This window comes from Furipterus horrens, unplaced genomic scaffold (assembly GCF_987537825.1).
Source record: "Furipterus horrens unplaced genomic scaffold, mFurHor1.1.pri manual_scaffold_1, whole genome shotgun sequence".
Classification (NCBI taxonomy): Eukaryota; Metazoa; Chordata; class Mammalia; order Chiroptera; family Furipteridae; genus Furipterus; species Furipterus horrens.
The window spans coordinates 201,151,420-201,170,144 of NW_028327171.1; the positions used below are offsets into that span (position 1 = coordinate 201,151,420).

At 36.4% G+C, this 18,725-nt stretch overlaps 1 protein-coding gene across 1 annotated transcript in view; it reads right to left on the reverse strand.

The window, feature by feature from the left end:
* The window catches only part of BARD1 (BRCA1 associated RING domain 1), a 66,144-nt gene that overhangs the window by 15,692 nt on the left and 31,727 nt on the right, over window positions 1-18,725 (reverse strand). Inside the window, exons 5-7 of the mRNA XM_090283402.1 lie at window positions 10,880-10,960; window positions 9,091-9,263; window positions 1,854-1,962 (exon numbers count right to left, since the gene is read on the reverse strand). Of these exons, the coding sequence (XP_090139528.1) occupies window positions 1,854-1,962; window positions 9,091-9,263; window positions 10,880-10,960 (363 nt within the window). The remainder of the gene's footprint in view (window positions 1-1,853; window positions 1,963-9,090; window positions 9,264-10,879; window positions 10,961-18,725) is intronic.

Genomic DNA, 18,725 nt, shown 5'->3' on the forward strand with positions numbered 1-18,725 from the left:
TCCATTCTGTGTGTATACATATATATCTGTATGTGTATATATATTTCACTTAATCCATTCATCCGCCAATGAACATTTAGGTTGCTTCCTTATCTTGGCTATCAAGATAATGATGCACTAAATGCAGGGTGTGCGTATATCTCTTAAAGTTAGTGTTTCCATTTTCTTCAAACACCCAAAAGTGAAATTGCTGGATCATATAATAGTTCTATTTTTAATTTTTGAGAAACCTCTATACTATTTTCCATAATGGCTGCACCAATTTACACTCCTACTAACAGTGCACAAGGGGTTCCCTTTCTCCACACCTTCACCAACACTTATCTCTTGTCTTTTTTGATAATAGCTTTTCTAACGGGTGTGATTCTCATTGTGGTTTTGATTTGCATTTCCCTAATGATTAGTGACACTGAGCATCGTCTCATATGTCTATTGGCCATGTACATTACTCTTTGGCAAACTGTCTATTCAAATTCTCTACCCATTTTTTAATCAAATTGTTTTTTTGTTATTGAGTTGTAAAAATTCTTTGTAACAACAGAATTCTATTACATACCTCGCTAAAGCTTTTATTTTTAAAGGCTTCACAGAGAAGGTCTTAAACTCATTCTGCGTCACCTTCTCTGTGAAGCAATCCCTGATTCCTCCTGAAGTCAGCTTCTTCCTTCTGTCTGGTTCTACTGTGCATTGTTATGGCTCCTATTATGAATTTATTACACGTGCAATAAATATTTTTACATCTATATTCCCCAGGAACTACAGGTTCCTAAGAAATTGGAATTCTTTGCACTTTAGCTTTTACCTCTCTAAGCTCAGACTCAAATATCCAACTGCCTATTCAACATCTTCATTTGATGGCATATAAACATAAAATTGACAAAGAGAACTATCCATTTCCTTCTCTATGGCAACAAATGGGACCACCATCTACTCCACTGCTACAGTCATACCAATTCTACTCTTGCCCCACACCTGATTGATAATCCATCAGAAAATTTTGTTGACATTAACTCAAAAATGATACACTAGACCTCATTACTTCTCATAATCTCTGCTATTACCTTAGTCTAAGTCATCGTGGTATCTATCCCTCACAATGAAAAAATCCTAATAATTTCCCTACCTCCATTTCTGCCCCACCCCACAGTCTCTTTATTACAAAGCAGACAGAGCGACTTTTCTAAAGCATAAATTAAGTAATGCCATTCCTTTCCTTTAAAGCCTTTCAGTGGTTTATCATTACCCCTAGATACTCTCTGGCAAGTAATACTGACCTCTCCAACCCGCAAATATGACAAGCTCCTCCACTGAGGAGACTATTCACTTGCTGCTGCTTCTGATTGGAACACTTGTTCTCTGGGTATCCACTTGGCTGCCGCCTCTCATCATGCAGGTGTCAAATCAAATATCAGTTCTTTAGAGGCTCTCCCCAATGACCTTAATGAAAAGCAGCATCTCTTCTGGAGCCCACCACTTCTCCTGATTCACAATCTACAAACCCTTTGTCACAGCATTCATTTGTATGTTCCTGGAATTATTTATATTAGCTTACAAATTTACCATCTGTTTCCTATCTCTCACTGAAATGTAACCTCTTTGAGAAAAAGAGTTGCTCTGTCACATTTATTGTGCATGAATGCTGCCTAATATATGGGGGACAGGGCTCAATACATAGCTGTTGACACATTTATTCCGATTGTCTTCAGATTCACAACAGCTACATACACAGGAAGTGCTCAACAACTGTTCAGTGAATAAAAGCAATTTGCTAACTGGAAATTTTTCCATTATGCTCCTTTCATAATCAATTTCAGGAAAAGATATAAATTTCGCAAAGGTAAATCCATACTTACTACTGAGTAATAACTAGTTGGTGATGATTCATTCTTCTCTGGTAGCAGCAACAGCGATTTCATAGTTTCATTCTCCGTACAGTCCACAGGTCGCAGACCAAATATGTTACTGGTAAAATAAGTACAGATGCATTTAAGTAAATAAAATATGTGACTTGATTCCTAACTAAATAGATGCACTAGCAAAATAATTTTTTCAACTTCCTTAATAATAATTTTTACTAAAATAAATGACTCAGAATTAGCAGCATAAGGATCAAGTATCACAAGATGCAGAATTCAATGGGAAAAAAAAAGGTGAAATTTTCATTTGAGACTGGATCATTACAGGGGGTATTTTTAATTGAATATATTGTTACTTACACATGAATTTTTTCCCCGACTCTGTATAATTCTATGCTCATATTCACTTTACAATATAATCATTAATCACTATGTGTGAGATGTTTTCAAAAGCAAATAAAAATCATTGACCGTGCAATTATAGGCTCTATCATCTATATAAACAAGTATAGAAATTCGATACGTTCACAAGACAGGGACTAGAAGGAAAGTTAATGCCACATGACAGACAAACAATTTAATAAAGTAGTGACCAGGACACTTCTTAAATTAAGTTTAATATGTATGTACACTACAACCTATGGTAACCACAGCCCTCGCAGGAACAAACTGGAATGGCTCAGAGAACAAGGTGATGCAGACCTCTCCCCACGTGCTAGTTCACAAGTCATGGAATATTACACTGGAGGAGACTTTAGAGCCAGAGTATGCCTCTCCTATTTCACTGATGAGAAAACAAAGAGAGAAGATCCCCCTGACTCCCGTTTTCCTTGTTAGTTACAGGAATATTTGTTATTGCCCATCATTAGTCTTTCACTCATCAGTAAATTGTAAAAACTACACAACTTGTGTCTACTATTCCACTTCCTTACATATGGCTTCAAAATTATTCTAATATACTACACAATAGCAGAAAGTTTTCTAAAATGAGCATATCTTTTATAATCTTTCATGGTTTTTAAGATAATGGTATATCTCCGTAACGGCCACCAAAGTTCACGTGAAAATATAGTGCATGAAACAGGATATAAAATGATAAACATGGTATAATATCAGATTTTACAATTGGATTGAATGCGTAGAAAAAGATGTGGAAGGAAACAGAGTGAAACATTAGGAGAAGAGGGAGGAGGAAGACCTCATCTCTGATGCTGCACGGAGGGCACACAGATGAAAGACACCTGGAAAAGAGACCGAAGCATCTATCGGGTTTAGGGACAAGGTCATTAATGACCTTGGAAAAAGCTGTTTTGATGGCACAGTAGGAAGAGAAAGCTGGTGAATGAAAAAAAATGAACCACAGCAAATGCTTCTCTAATGGCTGCTACTCATGACTACCAGGTTCAGTGAGTATTTCTTACAGGGACAGTGCTGGGTAAACACTGATAAATTTGTATTCTCAGATTCCCTTGAATGCCCAGGTCCAGTACCGTGTAACCTCTTTCTGGCAACAGTCTTTTCCCAGACAAGGCATACTACAATCAGCTGTGTTTCAGCTTTCTGATTTCCAGCCTTGACACTAGTCTTCATCCTGGAATCTGGGTCTTCGTAAATTCCCATATAGTTACAGCAGACAATCTCAGCTTATTTCAAAGGTAGCTGATCTCATCACTATACTTAATACTTCTCAGTTTCATTCCCTAAATTATTATGCACACATAACAAATACAGAATCTCTTCACAGGCATACTGTGTAAGTATAACAATCAAAAAACAGAAATTGGAGTGAGAAAACCAACATTCTATGTCTTAATCCACCATGTGCAAAAATAAATAAAAAACAAAAAGTCACACTATATGCCATCAAAAAAAAAAAAAAATCACTGCACACATAAGGAATTTTTAACAAAGACAAATGTAGAATTTACACATCAAAGAAATAAAAGAGCCCAATCATGTGCACTGTAAGGCATAGTACCTGCAGCATACTTTACCCGAATACAAATCAACTCCACTGTAACCTGAAAAAAAAAGGTAATGAAAGTACCACGACCATCATCTAGTGAGGACTTAAAAGTAAAACCATGGTCTTCTAAGGTGCTTTTATGGCCTGAAAAACTGCTTCATAAAATGACTAGCAGGATTCTAATTTACATTTACCATCCTTACTGAACAACACTTACTATTTCATCTGGCCTTTAAACGCGTGGTTTTAGATTATGGACAGCTTCTGCTTACACGCAGTTCACTAGACCCCTAACCCTCCTGTACTGTTAATGGACTTGAGAATGGTACATTACAAATGCTACAGTTTGAAAGACAACTGCTTAAACCTCAGCCCTGTATCATGGGAGATGGAACCTATTAAATCTTGTCATGTTCCTGCTGTGTCATGGACCACTGAAATTTGGAACTAGACACAAGACTTAAAGTGGCACCTTCAGAAACCCACAGCAAGAGAAGACAAGGCATATGCAAGATTTATACTTCATTATGGGGGCACAAAAAAACTCGTAAAACTATTATTCCCATAATGATATATTTGAATGGACTAACACTTTGCTTATAGACTGTGTGAAAAATCAGTTTAAAATATACATTAATTAAATTTTTTTTTAATAAAGCTAATACATGGAGGAAAAGTCACATGTCACATGCACAAGGGACTATCAATGTGATTGCTTATAAATTGAAGACAGTGATGAATCAGTTATTCTCCATTACTACATAGGGAAGTTTTTTTTTTTTTAGATCTGTTGCAACACCATGGACTCAAACTTAAACATCAATAATCTCATCAAAATGGGTTACCAAGGGTGCTTTTATAGACTGATTTTTTTCTTCTAAATGTTCTTAAATATAGCATATCCTCTATTTTCTGGCATACTTTAACCTAAAGCCTTACCATGTAAACTAGGTATTTTGGAGAGATACATAAAACTTAGAAAATCCTGTCCTTGCCTGTAATCTTATTCATTCAACAGGTAAGTTTAAAACCGATGAAGTTTAAACCAAAGCACAAGTAATGAGGTAAAATATGAGATGGATTCCAAAGAAGGTAAAGAATACACATTAGCAAACAAAATAGCCTTGAACCCTGGACTAGAAACTGGAATTTGGTGGATGAACGTGAAGGGCCTGTGGAGGAAATACCAACAGGACTGTTGAAATGAATGGAATTAATGGAAGACAGCCTTCCACCAAGGCTGAAGGGACCAATGACTTCCTGCTCCTGTGTAGGCGCCAAATACAATATGGAAAATTGATGGAATAATCAGGCACGAAGCAATGGACACTGGAGACAAAAGCAGCACAGAGCTGTGAAAATGGAAAGGCACAGTGTTTGTTAAACTCTATGGGCCAATGTAACACCAATATAATGAAGACTATGTTCAGCATCTTCACTGTGGAATTTACCTGTAGTACATGACAATATATTAACACCTGTCATATACACCACTGTTGACAATTCAGTTCCCTTAATGATCTATCAAAGAAAGCCTCTTACAACTCGGTGACTTCAAAATGATTACATAGAAAATATGCTTTATCTAAACTAAATCCTATAAATTCTATTTTTCTGGTTATTGAAATATTTTACATAATCACTAACCAAGAAGATACTTTTTTGACTGAATTTTTTTCTGTCTTCACAATATAGTACACTGGCAAATTTTACCAGTATTTTTCCTCTAATGTATTCCTGCTCTATTCCTTTAGCTGTGATTTTCCATCATAACTTTGAAAATATATTTCATATAAAACTTTTAATGATATGACTGAAGATTTTAAACTTAAAAGATATCGGCAGAAGACCTAAGTGTTCCTAAGTTATTGCTTTTTGCTGTCAAATGCTACTATGAAATATTGAAGAATCAATGATACTGATATAGGTTAAGGTTTTATGTAAAAATGGCTGTATATATTAATATAAATAACATACATATACGTACCAGGACTATCAATAATTCAAAACACACAGAATGAGTACATGTATATACACATAGGGGAGAAGTTACAAATATCATTTGGTAATCAACTTGGCAAATATTCACTCAAGAATTACCTCTAAGAATGCTTTTAGTTACTAAAGAATTGATGAAAGGTAGTTCCTGTTCTCCCAGAGTTCAGTGAGCCAAAGCAGAGGGAAGTAAATAGGAAGGACTTAAAAATCTTGCAAAACTTCAAAGACATGAAAGAAGAAAAAGAAGTGGGTAGAGCGGTAGAATACAAGTATTCCAAGAGAGAAGAAAGTGTGTGCAGAGGCCCTAAATGAAGTGAGCTAGTGTGGCAAATTAGAACACCAAAAAAAGAAAAAAGAAAAAGAGCAAGAGACAGAAAAAAGAAACGAGGAGGGAGAGAGAAAGGGGTGGGGGAGAGAAGCAGGCAGAAGGCACATGGGAAAGAAAGGGAGTTCTGGAAATGTAAGCTGTGGCCAGAAAAGGAAGGACAAAAGGGTGGTTTGAGCTGAACTTGATCCAAGGGACAAGAATCCCTGAACTCCTCACTCTCTACATGGTTGTAAGCAGAAGGACAGTGTCAATATAGCACAGTAGTTATGAGCTGGGGTCACGGAATCATATGGCCTGGCTCTGCCACTCAACAGTTGTGTGACTTTTGAAGAGTTGCTTAACCTGTAAAATGGGAACAATAATACAACCTACTTCATAGAGTTGTTGTGAAGACCAAATGAGTTTGTATACCAAAAAGCACGTAAACCGCTGCCTAGCAGATAGTGAAAGCTGAAAGCTCAATAATTGCTAGCTATTAACATGATCAGATTTGCATTTTTGAAAGACAGATACAGAAGGAAGATAAGGAACGTAAGTTACATCTAAAATGTTGAATCTTATTTTCACTTTCCCCAGCTTTATAATATACTTCATGTGTGCTCTGTAATAATTTGCATAGTACAAATATAAAACAAAGAGTATGTACTAGATGACCCTAAAAAACTTCACTAGAATTCCTTTTGATCACTAAGACAGAGGAAAAAGAAGTATTAATTGGAGTTCAGAATATAGTGTAACCCTTTACTGTCCTTTTCCCCTCAAGAATGATATATTAGCACCTGCCTACAACTGTGCCTGTGACAAGTGGCACCACTATTAAAAGGGGGAAGGGAAAGATGGGCAAATTTAAACTTGCACTTGGCACAGAGAGAGTGCTCAATCCCAAACACACATAAGCAAAAAGGCATTTTTACTAATGCTAAATCTGTCATAACTGACAGGAGACTGTCCACAAATGAAAGCGTTTATGAACAACCATGAAATTGCAAGCACACAGGTTTTAATTTTTCAAGTCACTTGGCTTGCTGTGAAGCAGGAAAAAGCACTGAAATCCAAAAGAGCAACACGTTTTTTTAAAGCTTTAAAACATGTATTATCTGCTGTAGGAGATTAATTTTTTTTTTAATTAGGTGAGGCAATTGAAAGGACCAATGGTCCATATAGTATTTTCTAATTAAGAATTCTACATCCTCCCAAGCAAAGCTCTGCTAATGGCAGACCCAAATACCAAATCTGAAACTATGTATGTTTTTTTGTTTTTAAAGCATCTGATATTCTCCGTTCACTCAGCATGGTTCTGACGGGACTGAGCGCACTTGTCTCAGGTTCACTGGGGACACAGGGCTGTAATGGAGGCAGGGGGGAAGAAGGACAGCCGGTGAAGTTTTGAACAGTTACCAATAGAAATATTCTCAGGCAACAATGAAGTATAGAAGCAGGAATCTTTTTCTCATTTTCTGCTACTTCACCAGGTAAACCTATTTAAAACAACCCATCTATCTGAGAGGGCACCTGCGAAGGCAGATTCACTCACTGTCTCATGCCCACACCTTGTATATTAATAAGCTTCACAGTGTAGCAAAGACCCATGGTGTATGAGCCCCAAGACAAGCTCTGAGTTTTGGCTCATTAATCCTCACTGTGCTCTGAAGAAATAGAAAAGTTACAGGCAGCACCCATGTTTTATAGGTGAGGACACAAAGGCATAGAAATTAACCTGCCTGAGGCAATAAAGTCAATAACAGAGTCACAAATAAAAGCTGGGTTCCCTAATGCCCTGACCAGTGCCTCATTCATTAAAGTAGTCATAGCTGATTTAACAGCGCAAGCATAGAAACTATTCTATTTCCCCTGACCCAGGCAACTGTGTGCTCTATCAGATCATTTGCTACACCCATAGAAGGGTCATATCTGGTAGGTCCGTATCTGTATATAGACCTACTGGGGATGGGGGGTTGGGTGGTGTGTGTGTGTAAGGCAAAAAAAAATTTTTTAAAGAATATTTATCCCCTGAGTTTGCCCCAATTATCTTTTCACATAGGGTAAGAATAATAAACACACTGAAACTAACAGCATGAAGGTATAATACATTCCTGCATTATTAATTTGTGTTATATGGCCACCTATTAAAATTACAACCTAGGAGCTGTGCATTTTATAATTCTTATTTGCCTCTGTAACCAGAGTAAGCCTGACCTTTTGTGTGTTCCTTCCAAACCTACAGAATCAATGGGTACACAGAGACAATTCTTGCATTTTCATTTCGACTACCTCATTAACTGAAGAGAGTAAAATAATATGTAAGGAGACATGAACCAAGTTATAGATTAAAGATATAAAATCCACATACAGCATTTGCTTGACAATCTTTACAGTAACAATTTTAAAATGCAGCAGCCGGCACTCACGAATGCATCTCTGCCCTGGCACTGCAACACAACTCACCCAAAGCCTCATTTAAATGATGTGAAAAACCTAAGAAATAATTTGACTGCCCTTGCGTAATGTCTGAATTCTTACATATTTTAACTGTTTTTATTCTAAATATGCAGAAAAAGCAGTGAAGGAATGGAATATTTAAAACAACGCTTAAGTATTAGGAAAAATATAAGTTATTTCTATGCTTCTAAATCTTTTCTTATTAAAAAAGTATTAATCAATCTAAATACTACAAAATCTAACTAAATTTTGTACAGAAAGTCAAAGCTCTAAAATAAATTGTACCAACTATTTCTGAATTAAAAGCGTATCTCCCTTAAATATGTATCATGAAGAAAAATGGCATGAATGCTGATTTTAAATGCAGAATTTAATGGTCACATCTAACTTTAGTTGTGAAAGAGAAGCGAGCCATCAACTGGGTAATAAAGTCTTTGCTTCATCACAGACCTTGATTTAGGAATTCAAGTCCATGCAGAAAGTCTCTATGTTAAACTACTTACACAGCGCTCCTGGAAGCTCCATAGGACAGTAACAGCTTGACTATATCCATGTGTCCATTCTTGGCGGCATCGTGGAGTGGGGAGTCGTTCTGATACCCAGTGGTGTTCACCAGTGCCTTGTGCTGCAGCAACAATTCCACCACCTTTAGGTGCCCATGACTGCAGGCTTCGTGCTAATTTTTTAAAAAGAAAAGAAGTGAAAAAGTGATAAGGAAGAGCAATGGGTAATATTGTAATAAAACCACATTTTAGAAAAATGTGAACCTCAGTCAGTAAATTGGTTCTTACCTACTCATACATACCATAAGTTGTTGACAAAGTAAAAGCCACTATTAATAATCTTTGTAATAAGATACATGATGATCAGAATCTATGCAATTCATACAAAAAGATTTTTCATTTGAGCCTTAGGTGAAGAGTTCATTTTATAGAAGAAAATGTACTTTTAAACCAATTATAGCTCCTAAATTATTCTACAAAAAGAAATTTAAAACAAGAAGAAGAAAAAACTTAGAAAGTATTTAACAACCAAGTCATGCATAAAATCTGAAATTCTCCAAGGCTGAATAGAATTCACTAAATCAGGTGTTTGGCCGTAAGCTAAGTAGTATAACCGCACATGCAGAGATTACTGTACGGCTGATGTCAATGATAACAGAAAAACATGGAGTAGACCCTCAGAGGGGCTTACTGAATGAAGGCGTAACTGGTAACAATGGAATGTGCAACGATATCTCATGTGCAAATCGTACCTTATGTCTAATGAACTGCTAAGAATGCCACTCTTGTAATCTGACAAGTCTCTGGCATATTGTGCTCTTCGATTCATAATAGGTAGTATGTACTAAACACCTATAGGTTTATTTCTATGAGAAAATAATCCAGATTGGCATCAGGTCCTCTAAATCACTCGACTTTTACTACGATTTGCCTTAGTGGCTTAAAAAAAAAAATTGACCTTTCTTTGAAAAGGTTAGCTGGTTCATAGAGTCCAAACCACAAAGATGGATCCTGACTAAACCCTCCCAGCTTACATTTGGCAAAGAGAAATCATTATGTACTATTTTAAACCTTTTTTGCACCTGGCCTAATGAAGCGCTCCTAATTCTTGTTAATTTCCAGTTCCCGGAATAAGGGCATACACTTCATCTGTTGGCACATCTAAGGCTGTATTCAAATCACATGCTTACTGTCCTAATTAGCCCGTGTAGCACTTATTCCCACGTATTTGTGCCATTCTTTTTCCAGACTACTCTTCATGCTGCTTTTTAGTAATAATAAACAGAGATTTTAAAAAATAATTAATGAAGCGAAGTTTTACTGCCTCTATATATCTGGAATTGGATAGGGTATATTGAGTGAGGCTGAGACAGATCCTCAGTAAGAGTCACTGCCTTTGTGATACATTCCTAACCCATCCAGTTCCTCTGACCCCTTCCTGTTCCATGAAATGCTTCCAGCTACACACAATGCTGCAGAACAGAGCCTGATGCTGGTTGTAGCAGTTACCTCTCCACACATTTGGTAAATTCAGAATACAGTATATGGTGTAACCGGTTTCCTAAATCTAAAGGTAGTCACTCAAAAGGTAGCTCATTTCATACCTATCACAATTAAGAGCTAGATGAAAAATAATTATTTTCTTTTACTTGGTGAAAATACAAGTTTTCAGATTTAAAAAGTGTATATAAGGCAGAGAATGATATATAGACAATTACGTAACTATAAACTGTAATAACTATAAAACATCAACAGAATTGGAATAAAACACAAACAAACAGAAAACTACCAATGGTGTCCATCCAGCATGGTCTTTGACATTCGGGTCACTTCCATTTTGTAAGAGGTATGCAACAGAAGGTATGTCACCCTAGTATAAGAACAAAAAAGAAGAAGAAAAGAAATTGAAAATCATAATGGAAAAAAGTAAAATACTGAGATTTTGTTTTGTATGTATTCATTGTTCTGAGGCACCAAGTCCCAGAACCCATATGGTTCATCCTTGAATATAGAGTACAAAATCTCTGCAATAAGCAACCCATATTGAAATTCATTTCAAAATACCAAATAATGGACACTAGCCACATCTGATCATAATAAAGTTTTTAAAGGCATTTCATTTGTGAAAAACATCCATTTCGAGCATATATGAAAATGGTTTCCGAGTATCGTTTACAACAAAATTAAAGCCAAGAAGACCGCAGAGTAAAACCAATGTTAAAACTGCCAAAACCTGTTGTCTTATGGGCTCTTAGTCTATCCTTAATACATTAATCTAGCTCATATTCACCTTATTCATTCAAAGGTATACTTCTGGGCAGAAGCAATGCTTATTTTCTCCAAAAGTAACTAACAGAGATTTCTCTGAAAAATAAATTTTAAAATTTATATTTGACAAATGTTAGTTATGACAACATTGTGTCTTGTGAAGCAGTCCCTTAGGGAGAACAAAATCTTATCCTCTATAGGTTGATAATGTAGAAGTTATTAAGATCCCTTAATACAGTATGATTTGCCTTTATTTGATTGTTTTGGGTCACCTTTCAAATACAGCATATCTTCTATTTTAAACTTCTAAAAAATATCCTCACCCGAGGATATGTTTATTGATTTTGGGGGGGCGGGGGGGGGGGGACAGCAATGTGAGAAACATCAATTGGTTGCCTCCTGTACACACCCCAACAAGGGATCAAACCTGCAACCTAGGTATGTGTCCTGACCAGGGACTGAACCCCCAACCTTTTGGTGTACGGGGATGATGCTCCAACCAACTGAGCCACCTGGCCAGGGTTCGAATACTGAATATCTTAAAATGGTAGCTTACTTAGTTTTCTAAAAGACAAATCCACATGCAACATATTTTTCTATATTCCTAAATTAACAAAATGACCTTAAATATGCAATGCACCTAAAAAATAAGAATGATATATTTCAAATCAAATGCTCCAGTTTGAATAGAGCATTTTCCCGTAGTTCTTGAGGGGTGCAAGTTCTGTATTTCTGGTGCAAGTTAACATGTATTTAGCAACTTTTGCTCTATATATTTGTCAGTTCCAAATGAATTAAGGAACATGTCAACATACAAATATGATTTGATAAAAACAATCTGGGGCAGATGAATAGCAAGAACCACACACATTCCCAACCTTCAACATGAAAGTAAATACAAGAAGTGGACAAAAAAACCTTCTCAAAAATTTTCTCATTCTAATTACATGGTGTTTGTAAAACCATATTCATCTAAAGAAGCCTATAAAATAATATAAACACAACTGTGGAATGGAAGAGTCACACAAGAATAGTCACATAGGAACAGAGTGAGTTTAGAAACTAAAGAAGAAAATCCTCAAAGGCTGCTAGACAGCAGTATTTTTCTTTCATGTTACCTCTTCATATTATCAAAGATGTCTTCTGTTAACACTGCACCCCTAGACTCTCCTGAACTGTATAGCGGATTTGCATACTGCTTGCTTTTAATACCCAACCTGTTTCCTCTTCCCTCATACTTAAAAGTTTGTCATATTTTCATCCTTCTCCTTTATGGAAGTTTAATGTCATGCACATAAATAAAATTATGATAATTAGACAGGGTCCACAGTAACTGGGTGAGCTTGAACCAATATGAAGTTTCCAGGAAATAAATTAACTTCTGCTTCTGATTTCTTTAAATTACTTGCTTCTGTGATAGAATATTTTATGAGTAATAAGCACTCACTTTTAGGCTCCTCACAACTTAAAAAAATAATAATTGAGTTTGTTTTTTTTTTTAAACCACAGCAAGAAAAGAAAATCATCTGAGGAAAGTATTTACCAAGGCTTATAAGAAATTTTAAATGGATTTGATATTTTGAAGGAACACCTTAAAGGCTGAAAATAAGGAAGAATGCGTGCCTCCTTGAATTTTCCTATTGCTAATCTTTCATTCAAAGGACTCTTCACACATTCATGCATACTATAACAATAGAAATTAACATTACAAAACACACACACACAAACAAAGCTTTGTCCTTATTATAAAGGTTAGTGCTTCCAAAATACTATTAATAAACATCTTTATAAAAATAGTACAGTATTCCCTCACTTACTGCGGGTATTATGTTCTAGAACCCCCCACGACAGGTGAAAATCCGCGAAGTAGGAACCTTACATTTATTTTAGTATTTATATATATTTTAAGGTTTTATAAACCCTTCCCACACACTTATAAACCGTTCCCAGTCCCTTATTAACCTTTCCCACTGCCTTATTAACCTTCTCCACATTTTTATAAACACTACTTATGTTCTTAAACATATTCTACACTTAAACCTATGTAACTTTAACATACATATACAGTACCGCAAAATCCCATGATATAGTGAAAAATCCACAATAATTAAATACAATATTTTTAAAAATTCCGCAATACAGTGAAGCCACGATAAGTGAACCGCGATATAGAGAAACGGACTACTGTATAGGACGTTATGATTAACTGCAGTAAGAATAATGAGTTACCCAGACTGGTTAAGCTTTCCACATATATTAACTGACCAAGTACCTAAAACTTCTTTTAGCAACTAGATGTCATTAAAAAATTTTTTTAAGCCCTGGTTGCTGTGGCTAAGTGGATTGAGCGTCGGCCTGCGAACCAAGTGTCACTGGTTCGATTCCCAATCAGGGCACATGACTAGGTTGCATGTCAGGGCCCCAGTTGGGGGCACATGAGAGGCAACCACACAGTGATGTTTCTCTTCCTCTCTTTCTCCTTTCCCTTCTCTCTAAAAAGATAAATAAAATAACCTTGTTAAAAAATTAATTAATAAAAAAAAAATTATTTTTAGTCATCTGGAATGGAGCTCTCTAATATATTAAACATTTCCCTGGCTTCTGAGCCAGAGTTTACTGAATAAAATAGTTTCACAGATGATTCTGACAACCAGTCTTTGTGACCCAAGTTACTGGCATTACAAAGGTGTTAGGTGGCAGACAGAGGGTAAAATGGATACTGACTCCAAGAGGTGCTCCAGAAATTAAGGTCTTGAAAATACCACAGATGCCAGTTTGCTTTTGAGTCCTTTGCTACTGTCTCAGGAAGCCAGTATGGATGACATGTAATGATGTGGCTTTACACACAATATAACATGACTGCCTTAAAGTGTAATGAATTAAACTCCTCACTAGGGATTTTCTCTCTACCCAGGAGATCCTCATCACCTTTGTTATGCTAAGCACATCCTGCCTTGTAAACTGCCTTCAAAACACTATCTGTTATGTCTGCATAACAAATACATCATGTGACATGCCAACTTCAAGCCATTTTTGTATTTCATAACACGTTCACTGCTGTGATGTGAATTATGAGTCATCATTACCATTTTAAGTATCTATACCAGGGAACTTTGGGGAGGTTTTTCCCAGCACCTAAATTCCTCAGCAAAGGTGATATTAAATAGAGTAACAAATCAAAATTTTCTTCATGTCTAAAGAAATATCAAATACTGAGATATTTTTTTCATTAAATCAGAAGAATAAAGAATATGAGTATATATCTTAGTTTCTATGTAGGCATATGCTTCCTCATAAAAGCTCTCATTTATAACATGTTCTCAGCATTTTAACCACAGGTGACACACACACTAAGAGTAACATGGGGAATAAGAGCCTAATGGTCTCAGCTTTTGTTCTGGTTAAATGAGAATATCCACAACATCCCTATAATTTAACCACATTAAAGTACAGTTAAGGTATTCAAGAACAGTCCTGTGCCGTTTTCATTCAGATGGGGATGAATATACCCAGAAACTAAAAACCAGCTGGCTGGCCTGTACGCCCATGACCCTGAGGGAGAAAGGATATGAGAGCGGACAATCCAGACAGTATCTGCTGATGACCTCTCTACATTCCAGCAGCCTGAACATGTTTCATAAGATCCTGCTGTTGCCAAGGTAAATAAGATAACACGTTTCACATTAATCCAGAAGTCCCACTTCTAGGAATTTATCCTAAAAATATATACCTGCTCATATATGAAACAAATATTGCTTACTACTGTACTGTATATAAGAGAAAAAGGAAGAAAAGCAGGCACCCAACAGTAAGGAACTAGTTAAACAATGAAAACTCATGGAAAGCTATGCTACTATAAATATGTACAAAAAGTGTGCACTAATATGGAGAGCACTTGCTTATTCACATAAGGAAATTCACAAAATACACACAAGAAAATAAGACAGGTGGCTAGCAGGAATGACTTGTCAGCAACAGTGGCTGGGACAGAAATGCAAGTGAGGCTTTCCACTATAAATACTTTAATTTTTATTTCAGAAACATGAAGTTTATTACTCATGTTTTGAAATTAAATTTTAAATGAGGGAATATACACTGGATAACCACAAAATTTAACTGAAGAGTCATATAATAAAGAGAAAGCTAAGTAAATGTAAGTGCAAACAAAATATCACCATAGAGAAGAAACTAACTCTGGGAATTCTGGAAAACAAAATAAAACCTTATTAAGAAGGTAGAATATGCAAAAGACCAGAAAAGGAAAGAGAAGGCTGTAGAGGAAAGGACATAAGAGGCAGAGAAAAGGACACATGAAAATGTTGGCAGTGTTAATGAATATTTCTGAATAATTGATAAGGTTAAAGTTCAATGTGACAGCAGAATGGGGTTCAGGTCATGGCTGAGTGGAAAATTCACTCATTTATTCAACAAATATCATTCTGTTATGTGCCAGGCGATGTTCTAGATATTGAAGACATAAAAATGAAAAAAGAGAATTTCTGTTCTCTAAAGAGAGAAAACAAAGCAATCTATAATAATAATGTCAGGAAATAATAGGAAGAAAGACAAAACAAGCTAAAGGTATGGCAAGGACTGCTATTTTAGAGAAGTTAGAAAGTCTCTCTGAAGAGGTGGCATTTGAGCAGAAACCTGCAGAAGGAGGGATCACATAGTGCTATGTAGACATGGGGAGGCTGGTGGATTTCATTTCCAAGTGGGCTAGGAAGTCACTGGTAGGGAGCTGAGAAATGACAAGTTCCAGCTTAGGTCAGATTACCATGGCTGTCAAAGAGAAATCTGAATGCCAGAAAGCAGAGCAAGAAAATAGTTCATGGTGGTTGGAATAATGACCCCCACCCCCACAAAAAAACTGTCTCTGCCCCAATCCCCAGACCTTGCATGTTACCTTACATGACAGAAGGGACTTTGTAATGTGACTGAGGGTTGAACCTTAGATGGCAGAGAGCACCCTGCATTGTCAGGGTGGCCCCAGTGTAACCATGGGAGTCTTTAAAGGCAGTGGGCACTTCCGGGCTAGGTCACAAAGATGACCTGAGGATGCCACCCTCTGTTCCTGACTTGGAAGACAGAGGAAGAGGGACACAAACTAAGGAATTGTGACAGTTTCTAGAACCTGAGTAGGTCCTTAGCTGAGAGCCAGCAAGACAACAGAAACTCAGTCTTACAACCACAGGGAACATGCAGTTCCTAAAAACAGAGCAAATACTCAAAGAATGGGTTCGTTTGTGGAACCTCCAAAAAGTAACATAGCCAACAAACTGATTTTAGCCTGGTGAGACTCATCCCAGACTCCTGACCTAAGAAAAGAAATGTGCCTGTTTTACGCCACTAAGTTTGTAGGAATTTGTTGTAACAGCAACAGGAAATTAACAAGGCAAGAAAAGAGGAGCAGCATGAAAAGGCTGTGGCCAACAAAGATGCCTAGAGGTTGTTTTGAAGCAAGACATTAAAGGATTTTGTTAATAACGTTACCAAGTTCAGAGATCAGTCTGCAAAGCCACCAGCACAGCTAACGGGCAGAGAGAACATGCTAACTGCTGTGGGGTCCTCTGCCCTCCGTGCGCTGCGTACACCAAGCACGCATCACGCAACCGTGACTCCCAATCTGAGGGACAAGGGAAAAATGGAAAATGCCCATCTGCCAGGACACTTTATGGAAAAATGACAACTATAAACAATAATGACAAAAACCTATCTTTGACAAACCTGGTACTTCCCCTTATTTGCTTTGGACGCCTGAAAGGTCGTCAAGCGCTACTCATTATTCAGCTGCAGAAGCTCTTTCCCCTTTCCCTGCTCCTTGTTCATTTTATAGTCGTTTTAACTTCAGAGTCCCTCTAATCCTTTTCTCAAATAGATGGGTATAAAACATAAATTAAGACAGCAGAACTGCAATATTCGGTTTCCTAGTACAAATAAATTGTTCATTTTCAGCTGCAAATGAAAAAATAAGGATAAAAATGAAATAAAAATTATTTATAAAAAGAAAAATATACAAATATATCCATTGAGTTTCCTTCAAGTATTTGTTCTATTAAAATCAAGCTGGGTGGGGGATGCATATTCAACTCATAATAAATTTTTCAAAGAGACACTTGTTAAATATTTAAAAAACAAATCAATTAACTTTTCGTAAGTGTACTGTATCAGAATCTGCCAACTAATGACAATAATACCATCTGATAAGTTCAAGATAATCAAAATGGGTAACTAATGCTGTCAAGACTCTAAGCAAACTGACAATCTGACAAAACTTGTATGAAACCATCTTTAATGAAGAAAATTCACAAGCAGCATCATGCCAACCAGTTTTTCCTGATTTAAGATTATTTTCTGGCTTTTTTCCATGACCTAGGCCAAGGGGAGACAAACTATGGCCTGCGGGCCAGACACTTGATCTTATATGTAAAGTTTTATTGATTTACATACTATCTATGGTTCCTTTTGCACTACCAAGGCAGAGTTGAAGAGTTGTCATAGAGACTATCTGACCTGCAAAGCTGAAAATATTTACTCTAATTGCAATTTTAGGAAGTAGTTTGCCCAACCATGGCCTAGCCTCTATGTCCTAGAGCTCCTCATTAATCAAAATAAATTACTCTTCTGGTTAAAAGAAAAATTCTCTACCAATGTAAGGGGCGGTGCAGCCACATTCTTATGTATTATTCAGAAAAACTGAACAGAAAATAATTATTATGCTAACTACTTATGTCTATGAAGCATTAATAACATTAGTGTTAAGATTCATAACAGCCTATGTATATTATGCATATGCCTATATATTATATATAACAAAGAAGACATATATAGTCTGATTTTTTTTAAACATGCTTTGCAAAAATCAAACTAAAATGTAACCAGAGCTAACTCTGAAAATTCAGGTTGTTCAAAGGACATGTAATTCCGAATATGTGGTCATATTGCAGGTTCTCCCTTTTCTTGCATCAGATGGATTATACATTAGTCATTTATTGGAAGGTAAAGCAAGGAAAATAATAAAACACTAAGAGTTGGGAGAAAGTCAGTTTTGTGTTTTTCCCTCTCTCCACACGAAAATACCAGGGATCCCTGAACTCAATGTTTACTCCATGTTTTTCCTAGATGTTTTATGTCACCAACCTTATGAAGGGGATCCTTTCAGACCTCCCAAGTTCTCTATCCACACACAAGACCTAAGCAAAGATTGCCCCAAGAATTTACAGGAAGATCATAAAAACCAATCTTAATCTAGTAGTAATCTCTCCCATGTCACATTTTCATGACAAAGTATATAAAGCTACGGTGCTAACTGCTCCTCTATATGTGCAGTACCTGCGTCAATTTCAAAGATCAACCACCTCATCCTC